The following is a 23,371-nucleotide window of genomic DNA, read 5'->3' as shown; positions in this document are numbered from 1 at the left end:
TTTTTTCTTCTTTTTCTTTTCTTTTTCTTTTTCCCCTTTTTTTCTTTTCTTCTTTTCTTTTTTTTCTTTTCTGCTTTTTTTCCTCTTTCCTTGCCCTCTGATTTGAGATTGTATAAAGCTGAGCACCAACAAACTGTATCTTTAATCCTGATGAAGGCCACTCTAAACCGAAACGTCGAAATAAACCACGTTGTGACCGCTCACGGAGGATCTACTGGACTATATATATATATATATATATATATATATATATATATATATATATATATATATATATATATATATATATATATATATATATATATATATATATATTTACAGTCACTTGAGTTTATTAATCGCCATCGCTATCACGAATGTGGATGCAAGACTGTATTTGAACGCGCACGCGCAATAAAAGCATCAAATACTCATCTTATTCATATCACAATGACTGAGCTGTGTATATGACGCGCAATCTGACTGTATGATAACACGCGGTTTTTGATATTTTGATATCCATTCTTTCATTTTTGTTTTATCATTATCTATCTCCGGTTCTCGCAGAGTTATGCTGTGTGCACGAAGTAGTGATTTCTGCTCTTTGGTGTTCTACATTTTTATATATGTATACATATTTATTTATGTTTTTGCATCATATTGCCACATGGTTTGCTTGGGTGAGATCGAAGAGTGAAAGAGGACAAAGACGATCTCTCTGAGCCGCTGCTTGGCTAGTCGACTCAACGAGCCCATTGTATCAAGTTTGTCGTGGGTAACGTGACAAGACTGGTGGAGTTGCTGGGTACAACGTCCCACGATCCACCCGATGCCCAAGACCCCGCCCAGCAGCCGGAACACAAGCCCTGCACCCATGGACACTCCTGTTCATAGAGTAAGCCGCCGCCAACGAAGCCTACCGCCTGAGACACCAACCACTGACGCAGCGACTATGACTTCGACACAAGATCCCGTTCAAGCTCCGACACCTTCCACGCCGATCTACTGCACCGTCCAGAACCCGCTCATGCCTAGCCCCTTTCACGGAGAGCAGCATGAAGATGTTGACGACTGGCTGAGTGAGTTCGAACGTGTCATAGCGATCAATTACTGGGATGATACCGCGAAGCTCCGGAACGTGTACACTTGCTTAAAAGACGGCGCCAAGACGCGGTTTTTGAACAGGGATGATGTTCTGACATCTTGGCGCGAGTTCCAGCGTCGCCTCCTGGAGACCTACAGGAGTCCCGACTGCCGCGAACGGGCGGAGCGTGCACTACAATCACGCATCCAAATGCCCAACGAGACCGTCTCGATGTACGTCGAGGACATGACACGGCTTTTCAAGCGAGCGGATCCTGCTATGGAAGAAGAAAAAAGTTGCGCCACATCATGCGTGGTGTGAAGGAACAACTTTTCGCTGGTTTGGTGCGTAGTCCCACCAAAAGTGTTGCTCAGTTCCTTACTGAAGTGGCAACAATGGAGCGAGTACTGCACCAATGGTCTTGCCCTTTTTGACCGTCCGAAGTGAATGCTGCCTCAACTCCCGAAATTTTCGCCACCCCTGGGAGCAAGAGCCCCGAATGGATTCGCAAGATCATCCGATCTGTCGTCCGGGAAGAAATGGAAAAGATGTACTGGACAAGGCAAATCGATGTTGGTTCTATCACCAGTGTCATCCGTGACGAGGTCCAGCAGGTCCTGCACGCCCATCGTTTTCCGCCCGTGTCATGTCGGTTGATCAGGAAACGGCTCCTGTGTCTACTGATAGTCGCCGTCGTACGTACGCGGAAGCCTTGCGATCTGCCACGCCTCTTTCTGGTAGAGGAGTCCCGATCCAGACAGTGCCGCACGTCCCGATCCAGACAGTGCCGCACGTCCCGATCCAGACAATGCCATACGTCCCGCTCTAGACAATGATGCCGTCAGTCGCGATTCAGTCAGCGCACGCTGATTTGGACATCGATATTCGCCGTGCATTGACGCGCAAGTCTGATCTCTGGTGTACGCCAGACAGATGACCCCTCTGCTATCATTGCGGTGAGGCTGGTCACATTTACCGCGAATGCGCATACCGGCAACTTGGACTGCGCGGATTTCCCGTCAATTCCCCTCGTCCCCGAATTGGTCAAAAGCCAAGAGATATCGAAGAGTATCTCGCGCAACAGCGTGCACCCTTTACACGACGGTAATCGCGGTCACCATCTCCGAGGAGACCCGCAGCCACTGGGCCACGTTTTGGGGTGACAGCACGGGAACGCTCCCCGAGCCCTCGTCGGGAAAACTGAAGGCAGGGACCATCGGGGGCAAAGTCTCTGGGACTCAAAGTGCGGAAGACTTCCCGTAGACGCTTGCACGCAACGCCGAAGGCATTTCGTCAGAGAATAATCGCAGTACCGAAGAAACGCCGACATCCACATCTGAACCTAGTGACCGCGTGTCACTCGACATACCTGTGCTGATTGACGGTCTTCAGGTCAGTGCATTGGTAGACACTGGTGCAGACTATTCGATTATCAGCGGGAGGCTAGCGAAAGATCTCAGGAAAGTGATCACGCGGTGGAATGGAACGCGAATTCGAACAGCTGGAGGACACGTTGTACCACTGCTGGGTCGCTGTAACGCAAGAGTGAAAATTCGTGCGTCAACGTTTGTGCTCAGCTGCCTCGTTCTTCGCGACTGTTCGCGTCAGCTGATTATCTGCATGGGCTTCCTTCGGGAATACGGTGCCATCATAAATCTCCGTGAGTGCATCGTGACCTTCTCGACATAAGGCGCAACAGAACGAGACGCTGATAACTGCTGTAGAACTGCGCTACGTGTTGCTCACGACAGTGTGACGCTGCCACCTCGAGCAACTGGTTCCATCGAAGTCACTTGTGAACACTTCCAAGACGGCGACGTGGTGGCTGAAAGCAACCTATCACTTCTGCTGCTCCAAGGTGTGTGCGCCGCCCGAAGTGTTGTGCGCGTCCGTGACGGGCAGTCAACGATACTGGTTACGAACTTCAATTGCGAGCACCGGCATCTTTTCCGCGGAACCACCCTAGCTTATGGAGACTCTGTTGCCGACGTCACGGAGTGCTTCGCGTCCGAGGAAACGCATGAGGATGAGGAATTTCTAGACCACATCGACATTAATTCGACGCTGTCAGACGAGAGAAAGGCTGCACTTGATGACCTTTTAAGGGAGTTTCGATCTTGCTTCGCCTCTTCTTCTAAAGTCCGTCAAACACACCTAACGAAGCATCGAATTATTACCGACGATGACGTCCGCCCCATCCGACAGCAGCCTTATCACTTTTCTGCCAAAGAACGCGAGGCTATTCAGACACAAGTAAAAGAGATGCTCGATGACAGGATTATTCAACCATCCAGCAGCGCTTGGTCTTCGCCAGTCGTTCTAGTGAAGAAAAAAGACGGAACGCTGCGATTCTGTATTTACTACAGGAAGCTTAATAGCGTCACAAAAAAAGACGTCTACCCGCTTTCACGGGTCGACTACTTCCTCGACAGGTTATGACGCGCGAAGTATTTTGCGTCCATCGATCAAAAGAGTGGCTATTGGCGAATTGAAGTGGATGAACGAGACCGAGAGAAAACCGCTTTTGTGACTCCAGAGGGACTTTGAGAATTCCGAGTTCTTCTCTTCGGCCTCTGTTCTGCACCAGCCACTTTTCAGAGGATGATGGACACAGTTCTCGCTGACTTGAAGTGGCAAAGCTGCCTTGTCTACCTCAATGATGTGGACATCTTTTAGGGGCGAAGCACCTTATGGCGTGGCTTGGGCGTCCCTCGTATGTAACCACCAGTGGCACATACCCGAAATAGGTATAACACTTGACCTCCAAGGTGGTGCCAGTGAGAGATTTCTTCTGTGCGTTGTTTAACAATAAAAAATAGTGCTCAATGTACATGCCAATGGCTGCTAATGGGGAATGAGAGACATGAGCATTCGGCTTTTAGTCAACGCGCATCTGCGATCTTCATTAGCAGCCATTGGCATGTACATTGAGCACTATCGGACAAGAAAGGGATGCTACATTATACTCGCTGGGTGTAACCTCCTTAGCTTTAGAAAGGTTTAGCGAGCGTTGAGCCGCAGTGCCATGAATACAATGAACTTGTATATACCATGAATGAACTCAAGGTGGTTAAAAATGAGAAGTAGATACGAAGCGCAAGCCGTAAGAAAGTAAAAGCCGAATTCTCCTGTCTCTCATTTCTCATTAGCAGCCATTGGCATGTAAATTGAGCCCTATCTGACAGGGAAAGGTTGCTACGTTATACTCGCTGGCGGAACCTCCTTGGTTTTCGAAAGGTTTAGCGAGCGTTTGGTCGCAGTGCCATGAATACAGTGAACTAAAATATACCATGAACTCGAGGTGGTTAAAGGTGGGAAGTGGACCCAAAGCGCAGGCCGTAAGAAAGTGTGCGTGTGCCACCTCTCGTTTAGTCCTTGGAATGTCCGCTGGATGGCGGTGCTTCTATATGGGGAATATATGATAAAAAGATGCGAGATGGTGGGACTTGGAGTGTTGAATAGATGAACGAACGGACACACAAACAGATGCATGGATGGACGCATGAACGGACGCAGGGGCGGATGCATGAAAGAACGCAGGGACGGGCGCACAAACAGACGCATGGACGGTCACACAGACGGACGCATGGACGGACGAATGCTTCGCCCTACTCTCCATCATTCACTCCGTGGATATGCTGCCATTTTTTCCGAGAGCTTCGAAGAACATCTGAAGCGTCTGAGAAAGGTTCTGGAAGCCATTCGCACAGCTGAACTCACGCTGAAACCCCAAAAATGCCATTTCGGCTACGAAGAGCTGAAATTTTTGGGACATGTCATTAGTGCGGATGGAGTGCGACCTGATCTACACAAAACTTCTGCTGTCGCTGCCTTCCCTGTTCCATCAGATAAAAGAGCAGTGCGCCGTTTCCTCGACTTGTGCGCGTATTATCGCCGATTTATCGCCAACTTCTCGAAGATAGCTGAACCTCTTACGCGACTCACCCGAGATGACGTGCCCTTTACTTGGGGCGCAGAACAAGATACAGCGTTCACAGAGTTACGACAGAGAATGCAAACAGCCCCTGTTCTTGCCCATTTTGATAAGGACGCTGGTACAGAAATTCATACAGATGCCAGCAACGTCGGACTTGGCGCTGTCCTTGTACAACGACACGCTGGCGTTGAGCATGTGATAGCTTATGCCAGTCGTACTCTTTCTCGAGCCGAGACCAACTATTCGACGTCAGAAAAAGAATGCCTCACAGTCATGTGGGCGACGACTAAATTTCGGCCTTACCTCCCTTCAAAGCGGTGACTGACCACCACTCGCTCTGCTGGCTGGCAAATCTCAGAGATCCATCCGGCCGTCTCGCACTGTGGAGTTTGTGTTTGCAGGAGTCCGATATTACGATTGTGTACAGGTCAGGGCGCAAACACGAAGACGCCGACGCGCTTTCTCCAGCGCCTGTGGGGAACGCTGTCAGGGGCTCCGAAGATGAAGATGCCTTTCACGGAGCAGTTAGCGGCTCCGAATTTATGTCAAAGCAGCGAGCCGATGACGAATTACGCCCAGTCATTGATTCCCTGGAAGGCCGCAACTCTCAGGTCCCTCAACTCATTGCTCGCGAATTGTCCTCTTTTTGTCTAAGAAGAGGCATTATTTACAAGAAAAACGCCCGTGTTAGCGACAAAGCTTTCCTACTCGTTGTTCCTACCGACATGCGTGATGAGCTCCTCCTTGCGTGCCACGACGAGCCCACGTCAGGACATTTGGGCTATTCGCGAACTCTCGCCAGAGTACGCCAACAGTATTACTGGCCGCGACTATAAACTAGTGTACATCGATATGTGAAAGGCTGCCGTGAGTACCAGCGTCGCAAGACTCCGCCTGTGAGACCCGCGGGCCTGCTCCAGCCGATCGCACCACCACGGACACCGTTTGACCTCGTGGGAATGGACCTTCTCGGGCCCTTCCCTTTGTCGTCCTCTGGGAACAAATGGATTATAGTTGCGACAAATTATCTTACTCGTTATGCTGAAACAAAAGCGTTACCCCGTGGCACGGCCTCTGAAGTCGCGCAGTTCTTCGTGCACCAAATCTTTCTACGGCATGGTGCCCCGTCATGCGTGATTATGGACAGAGGGACGTCGTTTACAGCACGAATGATGGAGGACATTTTTAAACTGAGCTGCACAAGTCATCGAAACACAACGGCTTATCAGCCGCAATCCAATGGACTGGCATAGAGGCTTAACAAGACCATAGCAGACATGCTGTCAATGTACGTGGACGTACAACACAAAACCTGGGACGAGATTCTTCCATACATCACGTTTGCTTACAATACGCCAACGCAAGAAACAACGCGATATCCGCCTTTCCGACTTGTTTACGGACGCAACGTGCGAACCATGCTCGATGATATGCTTCCGTGCGACCAAAGCAATGATTTTGCTCAAGACGCTGAGCAATACACTCAATACGCCGAAGAAGCTCGTCAGCTAGCTCGCATAAACCCCAGTCACCAACAAGATGCAGACGCACGACGTTACAACCTCCGCCATCGAAATGTCACCTACCACCTTGGGGACCGAGTGTGGGTGTGGATCCCTGTCCGGCGACCAAGCTTTTCGGAAAAACTCCTAAGCCGTTATTTTGGACCGTACAAGGTTCTTAGACGAGTAAAGTGAAAAGTTGGGCGAGTTGGTGCTGGTTCATGATGATACGGGGCGCGAAAAAACGACACACAACAGAGAAGAAGTACATGAACTAGCGCGTCGTCTGTGTACTTCTTCTCTGTTGTGTGTCGTTTTTTCGCGCCCCGTATCATCATGTTCTTAGACGAGTCACAGATGTTACCTACGAGCTATTTTCGGACGGCGCAGCATCTTCTCGTCGACAGCTTCGGCCCGAAACCGTGCATGTCGTTCGGCTGAAGCCCTACTTTACACAGTAGCCCTTGTGGTTTCACGTGCTACGACATGCCGTGACTTAGCGTTGCTGCTGCTGTTTGTGTTCTCTTGTGCTTTTATGCCTTTTCTTTTTGCGCTTGGCGCAAGCGTTGACGAAACTTCCTCATTTGCGCTGCGAGTACTGGCACTCTTCCTCTTTTGGTTCTTTATGTCTGCGTGTGTATGCCTTCATTTTTTTATTTACGAGCATCGAGTCGATGCTTTCAAAGGGGGCGGACTATTGCCACATGGTTTCTTGGGTGAGATCGAAGAGTGAAAGAGGACAAAGACGATCTCTCTGAGCCGCTGCTTAGCTAGTCGACTCAACGAGCCCATTGTATCAAGTTTGTCGTGAGTAACGTGACAATATCTAACTTTACCGCCAACAACACTTCACGCTATGAATTGTCTTATCGCTGATATACGTCGCCGATCTTTATTATCCCATGTGAATCGTATTTATAAGCAAGCGCGTTGACATGTACTTGTTACTTTGACAAGGACTGGTCCACCAGCCGAAAAGTCAGTCAGAATATATATTGTTGAGTCATACAATACAAAAGATCATCAGACATCTTGGACCCGTAGCCGATGGCTAGTCCTGGGTCCAAAAAGAAAATGTATGCAGTGATGGAGGCTTACAGTTACATAAAAAAGAAACTAAAACTCCAAAACACAGGGTGTTGTACAGTACTATTACAGGCATTTTTTAGCATGCGATCTTCGGGCCCAACGGCAATAAAATCTATAATCGCGATAGTGTCAAAAGGTGAACGAACGCAGGCAAATCACTAAAGTGTACATATTAACATAAACAAGACAACTCAGAGACATAGATATTGTTACAGCGAGCTGTGATGAAATGGCTTTATTTACAAGAGGTGAGCGATGGTCGTTTGTGGCAGCGCACTGCGATCTTGTCTTGCCTGTGGAGAGGAAGACTCTTGGTCTTCCTCTCCTTCTCTTCTCTGCCTTTTACTAGCCCGTTACATTCCCCCGCCAGCAGACGAAGCCAGTAGGGCGAGTTATGATGCACACCGAGGGTAGAACGGTTTCAGGCGAGCAATGTGAGTGAGCTGCGTTCTGCTCGATCGTCGACCATTGGACAAAAAACGAGCTATTACGTAAGCGAGCTGGCTGAGACGCTCCAAAACTATAAATGGGCCTGAATATCGTGACAGAAGCTTTTGACACAATCCACGCTTGCGTTGCGGTGTCCAAAACAACACCAAGTCACCTTTTTTGAATAATACCGGTTCGTGACGGTCGTCGTAACGTTCCTTCGAGCGACGTTGAGAGGCCAGAGTTCGAAGACGAGCGATTCGACGGGCTTCTTCCGCGAGGCACAGGGTGTTCGATACAGCGTCGTCATTGTGTACAATGAAGGGTAAGAAATTGTCTAGAGGGCTTAGTGGCAACCTGGCGTACAACAGATAAAATGGGCTGAAGTTTGTTGTTTCATGTTTCGCCGTGTTGTAGGCGTACGTAATAAAAGGCAGCACTTCATCGCAGTTCTTGTGATTGGAAGAAACGTACATGGCAAGCATGTTGATCAGCGTTCGGTTTGTCCGTTCGACGAGGCCATTCATCTGCGGATGATACGGTGTGGAATGACGGAACTGTGTCGTACACATGCGTAGTAATTCTTCAATGGCATCAGCAGTGAACTGACGGCCACGGTCGCCGATAATAACACGTGGTGGGCCATGGCGCAGGACCACGGAGTGGAGCAGGAAGACTGCCACGGATGCAGCGGTAGAAAAGGGAATGGCTGTGGTTTCGGCATACTGCGTAAGATGATCTACGCAGACGATTATCTAATGGTTTTTATTGTTAGATAACGGAAATTGACCCATAATGTCAATTCCTACTTGTTCAAAAGGCGTGCTGGGTGGTGTTATTGGCTGAAGGGGACCTGGTGAAGCGGTGGCTGGGCGCTTGTGACGTTGGCACGTCTCGCAGCTAGCGACGTAACGTTTCGTTGTTTCGTACATCTTGGGCCAGTAAAAGTGTTCCTGCGTGCGGATCAGCGTTCGTATGAAGCCGAAATGACCGGATGTCGCATCGTCATGCATAGCACGTAGAGCATCGGAGCGAAGGCTCTCGGGAACAACTAGAAGAAAACGTGCTCCATGTCTGGAGTAGTTAATTTTATGAGCAACTTTTCTCGGACCGTAAAGCGACCGCGGTGTTGGGAGGCACGTGCAGCGGCAAAAAGAGGATCCAGGTTGAGATCGTTACGTTGTTCTCTCTCGAAGTCAGCCGCGTTCGGGAACGTGCTTGTAACAGCGGCAAGGCAGTCGTCAAAATTCTCAGAATCGCAGTCGGTATAGTCGCAAGAGGAATCCGGGAGAGGCAGTCTGCGTCGGCGTGACGACGGCCACTCTTGTACGACACCGTAAAGTCGTATTCCTGAAGTCGCAGCGCCCAACGTGCGAGGCGGCCACAGGGGTCACGCAAACCGACCAGCCAGCATAACGAATGGTGATCGGTAATTATCTTAAATGGCCTCCCGTAAAGATAACAACGAAACTTTTGTACGGCGAAAACAGCTGCCAGACATTCCTGTTCCGTAACTGTGTAATTGCGTTCAGATTTGCTCAGGCATCGGCTGGCATATGCCACGACATGCTCGGCGCCATTGTGACGTTGTACAAGCACCGCTCCTACGCCGATACCACTAGCGTCCGTGTGGACCTCAGTCGGGCAAGATGGATCGAAGTGACGCAACAGTGGAGCTGACGTTAGTACAAACTTAAGTTGTGAGAATGCGGCGTCACATTCTGGTCTCTAGTTGAAGGTTGCATCCTGTCGCAGGATGCTTGTCAGCGGGTACACGACCTTCGCAAATCGTGGAACAAAACGACGAAAATATGTGCATAGGCTGACAAATGAGCGAAGTTCTCACGCGGATTGTGGTGGTTTAAAAGAGCTCACATCTTCTATCTTGCGAGGATCGGGTCTGACGCCATCCTTGTCGACCAAGTGCCCCAGCACCAGAGTTTGAAGTTCGCCAAAGCGACATTTTTTTTTAATTCAGAACAAGCCCAGCTTTTTCGATGCAGTCGAGAACAAGATTGAGACGGTTGTTATGTTCCTCAAACGTACAGCCAAAGATCACAACATCGTCAAGGTAGCACATGCATATCTCCCATTTTAGACCACGTAATACTGTGTCCAGAAATCTTTCAAAGGTGGCTGGAGCATTACAAAGGCCAAAAGGCATGACGGTAAATTCAAATAGGCCATCCGGAGTTACGAAAGCAGTCTTTTCTTTGTCGGCGTGTTCCATAGGTATTTGCAAATAACCGGACCGCAAATCAAACGTTGAAAAGTAGGAAGCGGCGTGCAAGAAATCTATGACGTCATCAATCCGCGGTAAGGGATATACATCTTTCTTCGTCACAGTCTTTAGACGCCTGTAATCTACACAGAATCTCCAGGAACTATCCTTTTTCCTGACAAGAATTACCGGGGCTGCCCACGGGCTGGACGACTCTTGCACGACACCTTTGTTTAGCATGTCTTTTACTTGTTCGGCGATAATTTTGCGCTCTGAGGATGACACTCGGTAGGGCTTTTGGTGGATGGGGTGTGCAGAGCCGGTGTCTATTCTGTGACGAGCGCGAGACGAGGGTAACTGAAGGGGTGCATCTCTATGTTTGAAGTCGAAAGCAGCAACATGCCGAGAAAGGACCTGCAACAGCGCTTGCCGTTCCGTTGTACTGAGAGTCTTGCTGATCATACCAAGCATTAGATCTTCATTATTGCGAATATCACAAGGAAAGGAAGAGGTGGTGAGGTCCGTAACTAGTGCTGCTATTGAGCTGCATGAGGCTTCATCGAAGAGAGCTATCTCCATCCCGCGATTAAGCACAACCGGTATGGCAGAACAGTTCAGCGCCCACAATGTTGCTACTCCTTTTGTCATGCACACAACAGAATAGGGTACAAGTATGTCCTTCTTAGAACAGTTCTTGCGTAGAGGCCCCACTACGAGGTCAACACAAGCCACATCAACCGTTGTGGAAGAGACTCGAACGGGTTTCAGGCACCAAGATGGTGCTATCACTTCATCAATCACACCGTGTTCCTGTCTTCGCCACGGTAGTCTTCTTCGGAAAGTGACGGTAGAAACAAATTGTTTAATGATATTTCCCCACTACCACAGTCGACGGAAGCACCGCATTGCTCCAGAAAACCGATACCAAGAAATACATCGTGCGAATAACGAGATAGAACCATAAATTCGGATACAAATACTTTTCCAGCCAATGAAACACTGACAACACATACACCAAGAGGATTAAGACACTCACCACCTACACCCCGAAAGGTGATTGTATCGTTCCATGAAAACATAACTTTGCGACCTAAGCGGTTTCTGAAGGCGAGGCTCATCACAGACACAGTAGCCCCAGTGTCAACTAACGCCATAGTCGGTATTCCGTCAATCAACACATTCACTTTGTTTTTCAGCATCACAATATTCAGAGGTATATCTTGAAAACACCGTCCGGCGAGCACACCTCCATTGGCAGCGGATGCTAGTTTCCCGGCGGCGGCGGCGGAGAACGACACAGAGGAGACAGCGAGCGACGAGAACGGTTGGATGGTGGTGTCAAACTCCGCTCGGATGCTGGCGAATCGCTGCGTCTAGTCTCACGCGAAAAACGGTCCCTCGGAAACAAGTCGGTTGTCCGCATGTCATATGAAGCACCGGGTTTTGGTGGCGAAGACATGGCTGGTGTCTTTCGTGATTGGTGGCGGCAATACCGAGCGATATGCCCAGTGGAACCACAGTTGTAGCACACGGTAGGGTCAAAGTTTATGCGGTATTCATCGGAACGAATCCTGGGCCGCTGCTGTCGGCGAGGAAGTTCGTTATCAGGCGAAGAACGGGTTTCTGCCATTCTCTGCAATCCACTGTATTCGCCGTAAGTCACATCTCGGTAGTAGGGTCGGTACTGTCCTTGCCGCAGCGGGACGTAGTCTGGCTGAGAGTCCTGAGTATAAGAACGCGGTTGTCCTCGTCGTGATCCAGCGTCATAGGCAGGGCCTCTATCGTAAAGACATGGCTGATGCTGAGTAGTGGTGTTGGAATCCTCAATGCCCTCCGTCACTCGGTGCGAGGAGAATGAAGCAATGTTTCGGTCAAACTCTGTTGGCAGGTAGGGGGGATGATTGCTTGGGTGGTGTGCCACTTGCGCGTACAGGCCGAGTTTTTCGCGTACTATTTGTCGGATTGTTGATGCAAGATCAAGCGCTTGGTTGCTGTTTATACTCGCGATAGTCGTCACATTGGCTAGCCTGCCGAACTTCGGCGTGATGCGCCTCGTATTTAGTTGCTCAAAAGTGCGGCAATGGCAAATGACATCATGGTGTCTTTCGCGATGAAAAAACTGTAAATATCCTCGGCGATTCCTTTTAGAATGTGCCCGACTTTGTCTTCCTCAGACATTCTGGAGTCAATCATCCTACATAGCTTTATTACTTCCTCAATGTAGGTCGTGCAAGTTTCACCTGGCACTAGAGCGCGTTGCATTAGCGCCTGTTCTGCTCTTTTCTTTTTCGTTGTTGGGTCGCCGAAACACTCTAACACTCTTTAATCTCAGAAACAAATCTGTCCCAGTCGTTAGCGTTTCCTCCCGATTCTCGTACCACATTAATGCAGTATCCGTCAGAAATAACGCGACGTACAAAAGCTGAGACACGGCATCCCATTTGTTGGCGGCGCTCACCCGTTTGTAATGGATGAGCCAAGCCTCGACGTCTTCATCTGGTCTGCCGGCGAAGGGACGAGCATCTCTCAGCTGTGGAGCCGAACTGGTCGGCGCAGAAGTCGAGAGGGGTCGGTGTTCATCTGCGTTGTGGGACATGTCCAGCCCAGATGGATTCGGTGGAAGTCCAGCAAGGCGACGGCTCCATCGAAGAACTTGCGGTTGAGCCTCCGTCTTCGGGAGTCGATTACCCAGCACCTCCACCACAACTGTTACAGCGAGCTGTGACGAAATGGCTTCATTTACAAGAGGTGAGCGATGGTCGTTCGCGGCAGCGCACTGTGATCTTGCAAGACTCTTCGTCTTCCTCTCCTCTTCTCTGCCTTTTACTAGCCCGTTACAATATTAGGTAGTCAACAATACAAGTATCCGTATTTCTAAATGCAATAGAAATACAACATTCTTTGCTAGGCCACAACAAGATTGACAATCCAGAACAGCGGCACGCATTTTGAAAATCACACACACCAAATAACCATCCAGCTCGTATGATATTTCTGTGACTGCAACGCGACATGCCAGGAAAGAAAAAATCGCAAAGTTAGCTCGCATCATTCAAGCTTAGAAAAAAATTTTTTTATAGAAGTGTTAAAATTTCGGGCTTTCTTCATCTCAGGCGGCAGGCTGTTCCAAATTTTGCTCCTATTTCGAACGGTACCGGTGGGAAAAAAATTAAGATATATATATATATATATATTTATGCTGCAACGCCACTCGGGGCATTTCGCAGGCCGTGGAAGCGCACCAAATGCGCTGCAGCAGGGAGACGTACGCCTCCTTCCGCTTCGCCATAAATGTCGCTGCCTGGCTGCTCGTGCACGACAGTACGCTCAACGATGTCACCAACGTAGCGAACGAAGTCTGGCAGGCCCTGGCGGATGTTCTGAGCGACCAGCAACGGACGCTGCTCGGAGACTACGTACCGCCATCCAAGGAAGCCTATTTAACCGCGCTTCTTGAGCACCATAGAATCTCCAAGCCCGACAAGGTGAGTCGGGACATGCTGTGAGATGTATACCTGTTGTCTGAATGACACAAGTTTAAGCCATTAACGTGTCGCCGTAGTAGCAGACGCCTGGCGGGAAATCTGAATATAGCCTAATAGCAACGGTTCAGGAATCATTTTCTGAGAGTTTTTTGTACAGCCCTTGGATGTGCGCGCTGCCTCCACACTCTTAAAAATAAGAGATTCTCGGGCACTCGTTTTCGGAGAGTACTTTCTTGCCCCATATTTAACTCTGTTTTCCGGAGTGAATCTTGTTGAGTCAGAATACAGTGACTTTCCCAGAATGGGTCAAAGCACTCCATAACGCTGCACGTAGCCGAGCAGCATAGAACCACACCAAAGAATCAGCTGTACGACTCGCGAAAAAGAATAGCAGAACTTGGGCCAATATTGGGCATTTTAATTGTTTTCGACAGATTTCCTCCCGTGCCGATTGTAAAGATGGCTAAATACGAGCACTGAGACAAAAAAAAGCATAGGAAAAGGTTAAAAAAAAGTGATTGAATAGGCCTCAAACTTTTGACTCCTAGACGCACTGCAAATTGCGAGCATGAGACGGTATCCACTACACCACACTAAAAAATGATACATGAGTTTATAATTCCGAATGTCATAAGTAATGTTTGTCATCTTTCTACATTTTCTTGTTTAGAAGTGCAGATTTCTGTGTCTCCACGCATCTCAAAACCAGCCGGACTATAGCGAACGTGTTTACCGCGTTTTTTTTATGCTTCGTGAGACAAGAACGTCTATCCGACACGTTTTTCTATAGTCGAAAAAAATGACCGAGCAGCCGATTATATGAATGGCATGTGAACTGCACTAAGTGGTTTGTCAGTTCTGCGTACGAGACATCACGTTTGTGAAGTGTACACTAAGTGATTTATTTTATTTTTTTCCCACCCCTTGGACATATTTTCGGTAATTCTTGTTCACGGCCTTGTTCACGTTCTACTACTAAAGCCACAATACTTTACTGTAGCCATACCGTGCGTGATGGTCGTAGCGAAAAACATGAACATTTTGATAACAACAATGTCATAGGTGTTCTCGTTAAGTTTTGATCGTGACCAATTGAATAAAATAATATTTGTTCATTTAACCACACAGATCCGAGGCTAAAAACGCACATATTAGAAGTTCCAGTGCCTTCCAGTGTGCTGAAATTCGCTGGCGCGCTCTACCAACGCTGTTCCTTTTGTTCATAGTTTCTAACGCCTCAACAAACAAATTCCGCACGTTTAACTGCATATATGTGTTTATTCACTAGTGCTAATCGCTCGCGGTGTACCGACGCATCTAAGTGTAATCAGGAGCAGGAGTATAACCACGTTTTACTCTCTCATGTCTGAAGAGTATATGGGCATTTTACTGTCTCAAAAAGAGGTGGAGTAGAGAGCAGTTTCACTCTCTCATTTTATATAGAGTGAACATGAATTTCACTCTACCTGATGCTTTGCGAGAGTAGAACCCTCTCAAGAGTAACTTGGCCGTATTATTCCTGCGATACCCTCCACAGTCTTTAGAGTGCAGTGGTCCAAAGGACGCGCGCCACTGTTACAATATCTGGTGGATCGCGCCTTGCACGCAAGCCTAAGTGGTTATATTATACAGCGTGGTCGGGGAAAAAGAGTTTTGCTCACTGTGAGATCTTCAGAAACAGCGAAGCTGGGTTTCCTCCTATTTTTTTTGTGTGTGTGATTCTCTGCGATATTTTTTAGGTTTTCTGTGAGTGTCTGTGGTTCCGTTATTTTTTGAAGTATACACACTCGGAGAGAATCATTCGGCAGCCCTGGATAGAGTAAAATTAGGCGCTATTCACAATCGAGCCGCACTCACCGCACACTGACCAGATGGAGCTGCGTTGCTCACACTGCCCCATCTCAAAGTCTTCGGCATTGGCCGTTAGGGGCGCGTAGAAAAGAGACGCGTGCTCGCGTCCCCCCCATATTCCGGCCACAATCCGCCGACAGGTGCAGGGCGCGAAACGCGCGCGTCGCGTTCCATTTTCATGAAACACGTCTCATGGTTGATGTTTTTATCCGTTAGGCTATGTATCCTGGCGCTGCAGTCAGACTGGAAAACTCGACTGAACGGTGCCTATACTGGGAACCGAAGCGTGACATGTGACACGGACACTCTTGTAACTCGCAGTGCAAGAATCGCTCCGCTTTTATAAGAGGCAGAGGCCAATTTTCGGCGACGCTGCTTGTGCGGCCCTTCCGCTAAGGTTTTTGCAAAATGTCTTCATCAGGTATGCTGAAAATGCAACGTCTTTCGCAGTCCCGTAGCTCGCTTCAAGTGGGAAGCTCCACGGCTGTGAGATGAGTTACCATGGCATGTGTCTACCCTGCGCAGTCAAAAAAGGACACTTTGTAAATTCCGAAGTGTGTTCGGCTAACGCTTGTGTCCATTGAAACAGGGTTGGGCAGCAATGGAACACGGTGCGCTCGTCTCCCTTCTTGCACGCGTAAGCATGCTGCAGAGCTCCACGACGCGCCACGCAAGCAAAGCACGAGCGCTTTAGGGTGTGATGCGAGGCCCGACTGGCGCGACCGGCATTCCTTGGCGCCGTTCGGGACAAATGGAGCGATTTGTAATAAAACCCCTGATGCCCGAATCACACTCACAATCCTCGCTTGTAGCGTCAATTGACCTTTGTCGTGTAAATACTGGCTGCGAAAAGATCCGAACCTATCAAGCGTCACGTGACTGATTAGTACGTGGTCAGGTTCGTCGTTCCAGTACAGGTTTCCTAAATGTACCCTAGAGGGAACTCTGGCGCTAGTGTCTATGGAAGCTGCAACGCATGGCGCTTCAGCGAGCATGGGAAATATAGGTATGACATGGATTTGCCTAGTCTTCTACGTTCGCTCTGGCTTCACGTAGCTGGAAGCTGCTTTGTCACAAAACAACCATCGGCAAATGTTCGGCAGTTACGCTTCGATACCTTAATCTTTTAGGCTTACCACTTCAAATCGATTCACAAATTGAAAAACGGTATGTTCTTTCCTTCGAAACAAAACCAAAACGAAGCAATAAACGAAGCCACAAGTGTGTTCGCTGCCCGCAATCACGAAGACTAGGCAAATCATGTCGTACCCATAATCCCCATGTTCGCTGAACAGTCGCCGCGCCAGTGTCTCCTCTGGTTATTTTTAGGAATCTCTGTTGGGAACAGCACCGGGAGTACTGTTCCCTACTTCAAGCTTTGAAGTTATCATCGCGTCTTGGCACAACGCCTCTTCTTGAAATATGCCTGCTACTTGCGCCTAAGCGCTGATTCTTAACCCTCTCCTCCTCCACTCCCCCAAACAGTGTCGGCTGCGAGCGCTCGCTGCGGTGGCCGTTTTAAACTTTGCTGCCTCTGAGAATAAAGCAATGTTTCTTGCCGTCTCGGAGGCATCGCGGTCGTGTCTGTATGATGGCGTCTTTTCCGAATCTGGCGGAACAAGTAGGCAGTAGTGTCGACTGTGAGCGCTCCTTGCGGAGAAATCACTGGACTACGAGGAACCTCCCGTCCCCATGAGAAAGCGTGCGACATCGCAGGCATCTTTCTAGAGGACGCGTTGGTTGGGCCGACAAGGTGAGCTTCTCTAATGTGACGTTATGCTCCCTTTTTTCATTTTCCTCCTCCACGTTGGCACCGTTCCAATGCGTGGGCGCTTGCAACTTCAGGCCGAATCCCCCGACTTTCATGGTGTATGGGGGGGGAGGGCGCTTACATGAACCTTCGCTATAATAATAATAATAATAATAATAATAATAATAATAATAATAATAATAATAATAATAATAATAATAATAATAATAATAATAATAATAATAATAATAATAATAATAATTGCTGGGATTTGATGTCCTGAGAACTTCGCTGCCCCTGATATTGCACGTCTTTGTATAATGGTCAAGCGGATGTACGGAGGATTAACGGCAAACCTCCGGAGCAAGCTTCTTCATCATCATTCACTTCGTGGATGTAGCGTCTTTTTCTTTTTGTAGCGTACGCCCTGTAATGAACTTGCACGTCTGCGAGTAGTCTATTCTTATCGCAATCGTGATTTCAGGTCGACGCCTTCTACTCCGTTGTGCCTGCCATGACCAAGGAGCCGCTGTACAATTACGTGACCGTGAAGGCCGCCTTGTGGAGCCACATGCGGGACCCAGAGTTGAAGGACATGATGTGGGCACGCCGTTTAGAGTTATCGACCCACCTTAAGGGTTACAGCCTGTTGCCACGTGAACTGAATTTCCCGTGGTGGGAAGCTCGGGCACCCTACGCCATAGCACTGGGTGGACTCGGCGTTCGAATGGCCGCCACGCTGTATTTCCAAATGCTGGCCAAACAGTCCAACGGCAATCGGACCAACATGAACAACTTCAAGTAAGCAGTATGATTCAGTTCGTTTGTTTTTGATTTGTTTAGGGGAAATGCTCAGACGTCTCATCAAACTCGAAATGTTACCATCGGTGTCTTTGCGAGTGATGCCAAAAAAGAAATCATTCTAAAAGAAACGGGGCTTGCAAAGTCGGACTCAAAAATGAAACGGGGCAGCACAAACACCTATGACTTCCTTCAGGACACGGAAAACGGCTACGCCTCCCTTTTTTCTCCTTCCTTGCACATCCCGTTATGTTTAGAAACCGACTAGCTGGGCCCTCTGTTACTTCAAACGTATCGTTGCGCGATGTGACGACACCAAGAAGTCACACAGATCTTCAAAAGTGGTGACGTCACAACGTTTCGGATCATCATAAATTGTGGCGCCATATTGACTATACAGTAAAGTTACGAGAAAGTGATTATATACGAGTGCGCAGCTGTGGCGGAGAAATAAACGGAAGAGGAGAAACGAAGGGGAGGCCGGTCTCCGCCACCTCCTGCGAACTCCTCGCGCTTACGCGAGGAGAGGGGAGTTGAAGCTTGCGCAGAAAGGGCACGCTGGATTGAACTCCACCGTAAGCTGCTGCGCATCTAATAGTCTACGTAAACCTCAAGGCTATCAAGACTAGCCTATCAGGCAGCAAAGATGTGAAATATCCTTGATAGCATTTGAAAAAGTGTACGAAAGTTTGAAAAAAAAAAACGCCAGGCTTGCACCGAAAGCGCAGAATAGTCACAGCTAAAGCTAGAAGAGCGGCCTCTCAGAGCCTTTTACTAAACACTCATTGGGTAAATGCAGCAAGTGCGCTTGCTTGATACCCACTACAGCATTAATATAAACAAAAATATTGGGTAGTGGGCTGGCGTTCGCAAGGCTATCTTTCGCGATTCTTCTGAAAACCGTTGTATCCGTTAAACACTTGCAAATAATTTTGTGCCGATTGTTCACGCAGTGGCTGAATGACGATGAGAAATTATGCCCGAAGTGGCTATGCACCACAGTTATTAGGGAAACAATAACAGGCTTTTGTAATTGGTTGGAGCAGTGGACGATCCACTCATTACGCTATTCGCATTGTGCGATGACTGGTGGCACTTTATAAGTCGTATTAACACGATTGCTTTCCCGACATCAAGCCTGCCTAAAGCATGTTTGCCAAAAAGTCCTAAGCACTGCCATTCGTGAATATTTCCGCCAAAAGATCAAGAAGTTTTATCGAAGAGTGTAAAACTAAAGACCCAATTCCAGAGTGGCTCGAACATCTTGAGCCAGTTATTCGTATAAAGGAATTTTAGTCACTATGCAACGATTCCGTTTGTTACCGCTGTTTGTACTGTTTATGCACTGTAATATTATTGTATGATGTGCACAAGTATGTAAGGAAGAAAAAAAAACTGGTGAGTTTGAGTGGTAGAATACTGGGCTCGCACCCAGTGAACCCGGGCTCGAGCCCCACTGTGTCATTAATAGAAGTTTTTTTGTTTTGTAATTTCATGCGATGTGGTTACGGACACCGGCAGCGGACAACTACGGCTCCGCGTCTGACCTGATTTTGATCTCATAACAGCTTTCGCTCCAAAAACTTGTGCAACACATCTCCAAGTAATCGTCAAATCGCCTTCCTATCGAAGTTTCTTGCCTCACGAATCGATCACTGTAAAAACATTTGGATCTGTCAGGTACGAGCTCGTTGTCTTGAAAACGTAATAGTAAACTCCTGGTTTCTTGATGTGCCAAAATATTTGGCTCAATCAATCACAGCAGCTTCGACTACCGACGGTTAGCGTTTGATGATCGTGCTAAATTGTTGCCGGCTGCTTTTAAGTGTACGCTTGTTCGATAACAGAGGCGACCGACTGTTGCGGCGACTCGCTCACCAACGAATAGTAAGTGTCCCTTTTGCATTCGCTTAAAACTACCAAAAGCACCTTTCTCCCTACTTTCCTCCCCCCCCCCCCCCCGCGCGCTGAAGCTTCCAGCGCACTTATGAAGTCTTAAGTGGCCACGTAGCACAAAAAATATCACACAGGACAAGAAGGGACGAAAACGAGCGCTGGTGTTCGTCCCTTCACTAGCACTGTGTCAAGTTTTTGCAATACGTGATCAGGTATACGCATTACCAACGTGCCCAGCTTCTTGTCACGATGAGGTGTTGCACTCTCTCCCTGATTGGTGCACCCTTGAACAAGGGATGATGTGAGAGATAACGTGATCGGGTGACGTCATAATTGCGCGGTGCCGAGGCCGCAAGTTTGTAGGTGTTTTAACGCGATAGCAATAGAGAGCTCGTTTCGCAGAAATTCCGGCGTTGGCGTCTTTGTTTATGAGCAAAAAATCATCGTCTTACGCATGACCGAAAAATCGAGAACGACGCAAATGAAACAACGATAAAAAATCGTGGGTCGGAGTGAGTACCAAACCGGGGTCGTTTGGGTCCGCGTGAGGATGAAACCCGGGTCGTTTACATGGCAAGCGGATGTTCTACCACACGGCCACGCTTTTTTTTATTTTTTTAATTTCCGAATTAACTTCACACGCAAAATGATGAAGGTAAATATATAATTGCTTTACAGTGAAAATAACTTCCTTTGTTGGAAATACAGTGAAAGTAGCTTTTATGCTTTCTAAAGGCGCTTTTTGAACACATGCTTCGCAGTGCGACATGAAATATTGCTGTAAGGATGTGCGGTACAAGCGCCCTATTCCAACGGGCGTCAAAACATGATTATCATAGTGGCTTCGTAATTTAAAGCCGTTCATCCACTACGAAAGGCACACACGCTACATCGGTTATTCCCTTAAACCAATGTAGTGGGTGCACACCCCGCCGCGGTGGTCTAGTGGCTAAGGTACTCGGCTGCTGACCCGCAGGTCGCGGGTTCCAATCCCGGCTGCGGCGGCTGCATTTCCGATGGAGGCGGAAATGTTCTAGGCCCGTGTGCTCAGATTTGGGTGCACGTTAAGGAACCCCAGGTGGTCGAAATTTCCGGAGCCCTCCACTACGGTGTCTCTCATAATCATATGGTGGTTTTGGGACGTTCAACCCCACATGTCATCATCATCAGGTAGTGGGTGCATAGCTAGTTCGAAAGTATTTCATGCACTAATAGCGAATTTCATTGAGCAAGCAGGAGTAGAGGGTCCGGGCAGTTGGGCGTGGAAGACAGCACTGAGAGCAGGGTCACTCGACCTGCCAATTGGAATGCGGCACGCCCCCGGAGAGCAGGTTAGAGGGGGATAAGTGGGGTGACCATGTTGCTTTAACATCTGCAAGATACGCCTGATATTGGTCGGTCACTTCTTCGTTAGCCTAATGCGTAGTAGTAATGCGTAGTCCAGCTGTCATTGCCACTACCCGAAAACAACAGCGGAACAGTGGTTTCAAGCTAAACATGGTTGCTACCATTGCCACTGCACTCGGCAGATGAAGAAAAATTGGGAGACAGTGACGTTCAGAGACCACGTGACTCGTCTTACTGCGCCTATTCCGCTTTTCAGGCAAGAGCATTACAATATTCTCCCCACTCCTCTCGGCGCAGCAAAAGCGCTCGCGCTCTACCAATGGATGATAGTGCTCCTGCAACTGTTCGACCACTGAAACACTCCGGCTCCGAAGAGAGTACTTTCAGCGGGCATTTGAGTGTTCTGCTCCACCGGTGGAATTTGCCATAAGTGTGTGAAGTACTCACTAGGAACAGGACATCGCTATCGCGTTCAAATTGGGGGACCCTAAAGCAAGACGAAGCTTTAGGGTCCTCTATAGTTTTGGTCGTGACAACGTGACATGCTTACATCATTGATGAAGTTGTGTGACATTGGGATCATGCGACCTTTCGTGAAACGATCGTGGGACTTTTGACTGACTCTGATTATTTGGCGGAGAACGAAGGTGATGAATATATTCGTTTGGTAATTATTTGAACTGAGCTAGACACGTGGGCAACCGAAGCTGACGCGTGCTCAAAATCACAGCATATTTATTGGATGAAAGATGGCTAATGCTCAAAGAAAATAAGAGAACGTAATCTCATTCACCAAACAAACGTTTTTGCGGATGACGTGAGCAGGTGACAATGTTGCCGTCATGACGAACGTTCAGGGACTGCGCAATTGCCTCGAACAGGAGAGGTGACTGTTTCTTGAATTTTGTGGTATGCGTGTGGCTCGAAGCGCTACCAAGTTTGGAATGTTGATAGTGACGGGATTCAAAACTCTGTGCGCGCGTTTTCTTGAAATATTAAAAAAAATTACGGTAGGTTGTTTAGGGACCCTTTAAAAGCCAGACTACTAAGATATACAAACATTCGTGTCAGTAGTACAGTCCCGATCAAAAGTACGCAGGCCTAGCTTCCTTAGAAATACATGAGGTAGTGGCCTGGCAACTTTTGACACCCCCCCTCCCCATCACCCCGTACATGAAAACGTTCTGCAAACGCGGTCGCAGGTGTCTGGCGCCTTCCGTCAGGGAGGACGCCGACGTGGTCGATGACATTCCGGCCGCGGCCGCCGCTCTGCGCGTGGTCTGGAAAGCCTGGCAGAAAGCGAAGGCCCGAAACTCGAGCCTCGAGATGAGACTGGGTCCTGCGCAGAGCGACGCCGTCCTGTTCGTCTCGCACTGCTATTTCTCGTGCGGCCGAGACGAGTACCACGAGCTGCTCTGCAACGTGCCCCTGATGCACTCCCACGACTTCGCGCGCCAGTACGGGTGCGCCAAGGGATCCCACATGAACCCGGAGAACAAGTGCAACATCACCATTTAGCTGTGCGCGCGGACGCCTCCTCCTAGAGTTGCCTGCGACAAGTTTTGGGTGGCTTTGTGGCGCTATAAACACGAATGCTTTATTACTGATCCGAGAAGTAACCGTTCTGAAGTGAACTACTTCTTGGGTTCTCTTTCCCGGAAAATCATTCATGGTGCCATCTTGCGTTGTTTTTTTAAATAATAACTACCACGCATAGGTGTTGAAACAATGCAATGACAGTGTAAAGTAGAGCGCGAGTTTTTTTTTATTATTATGACCGAGTGAGATGAAACTCTCATAATTTTGTACGTCGTTTCAGCCATTGAAAGGTATTTGAGTGTTTTGTTTTCACACTGGACATTACACCTTTCATCTTGCTGACATGAAAGCAATGCAAAATGTCAAACATTGGAAAATTAAACATAGCCGTTGATGTTCACTACAAAAGTTAATATGCTGTCTTGCAATGCAGAAATTATCTTCCTCGTGTCTGTTTAGTC

At 48.3% G+C, this 23,371-nt stretch overlaps 1 protein-coding gene across 1 annotated transcript in view; it reads left to right on the top strand.

Moving 5' to 3' along the window:
• Positions 1 to 23,371, top strand: part of LOC142772231 (uncharacterized) — an 88,491-nt gene that overhangs the window by 41,165 nt on the left and 23,955 nt on the right. The window contains exons 6-7 of the mRNA XM_075874427.1: positions 13,469 to 13,726; positions 17,812 to 18,128. Of these exons, the coding sequence (XP_075730542.1) occupies positions 13,469 to 13,726; positions 17,812 to 18,128 (575 nt within the window). The remainder of the gene's footprint in view (positions 1 to 13,468; positions 13,727 to 17,811; positions 18,129 to 23,371) is intronic.

Source organism: Rhipicephalus microplus, chromosome 9 (assembly GCF_043290135.1).
Source record: "Rhipicephalus microplus isolate Deutch F79 chromosome 9, USDA_Rmic, whole genome shotgun sequence".
NCBI lineage: Eukaryota > Metazoa > Arthropoda > Arachnida > Ixodida > Ixodidae > Rhipicephalus > Rhipicephalus microplus.
This window is presented reverse-complemented; position numbering and strand designations above follow the sequence as displayed.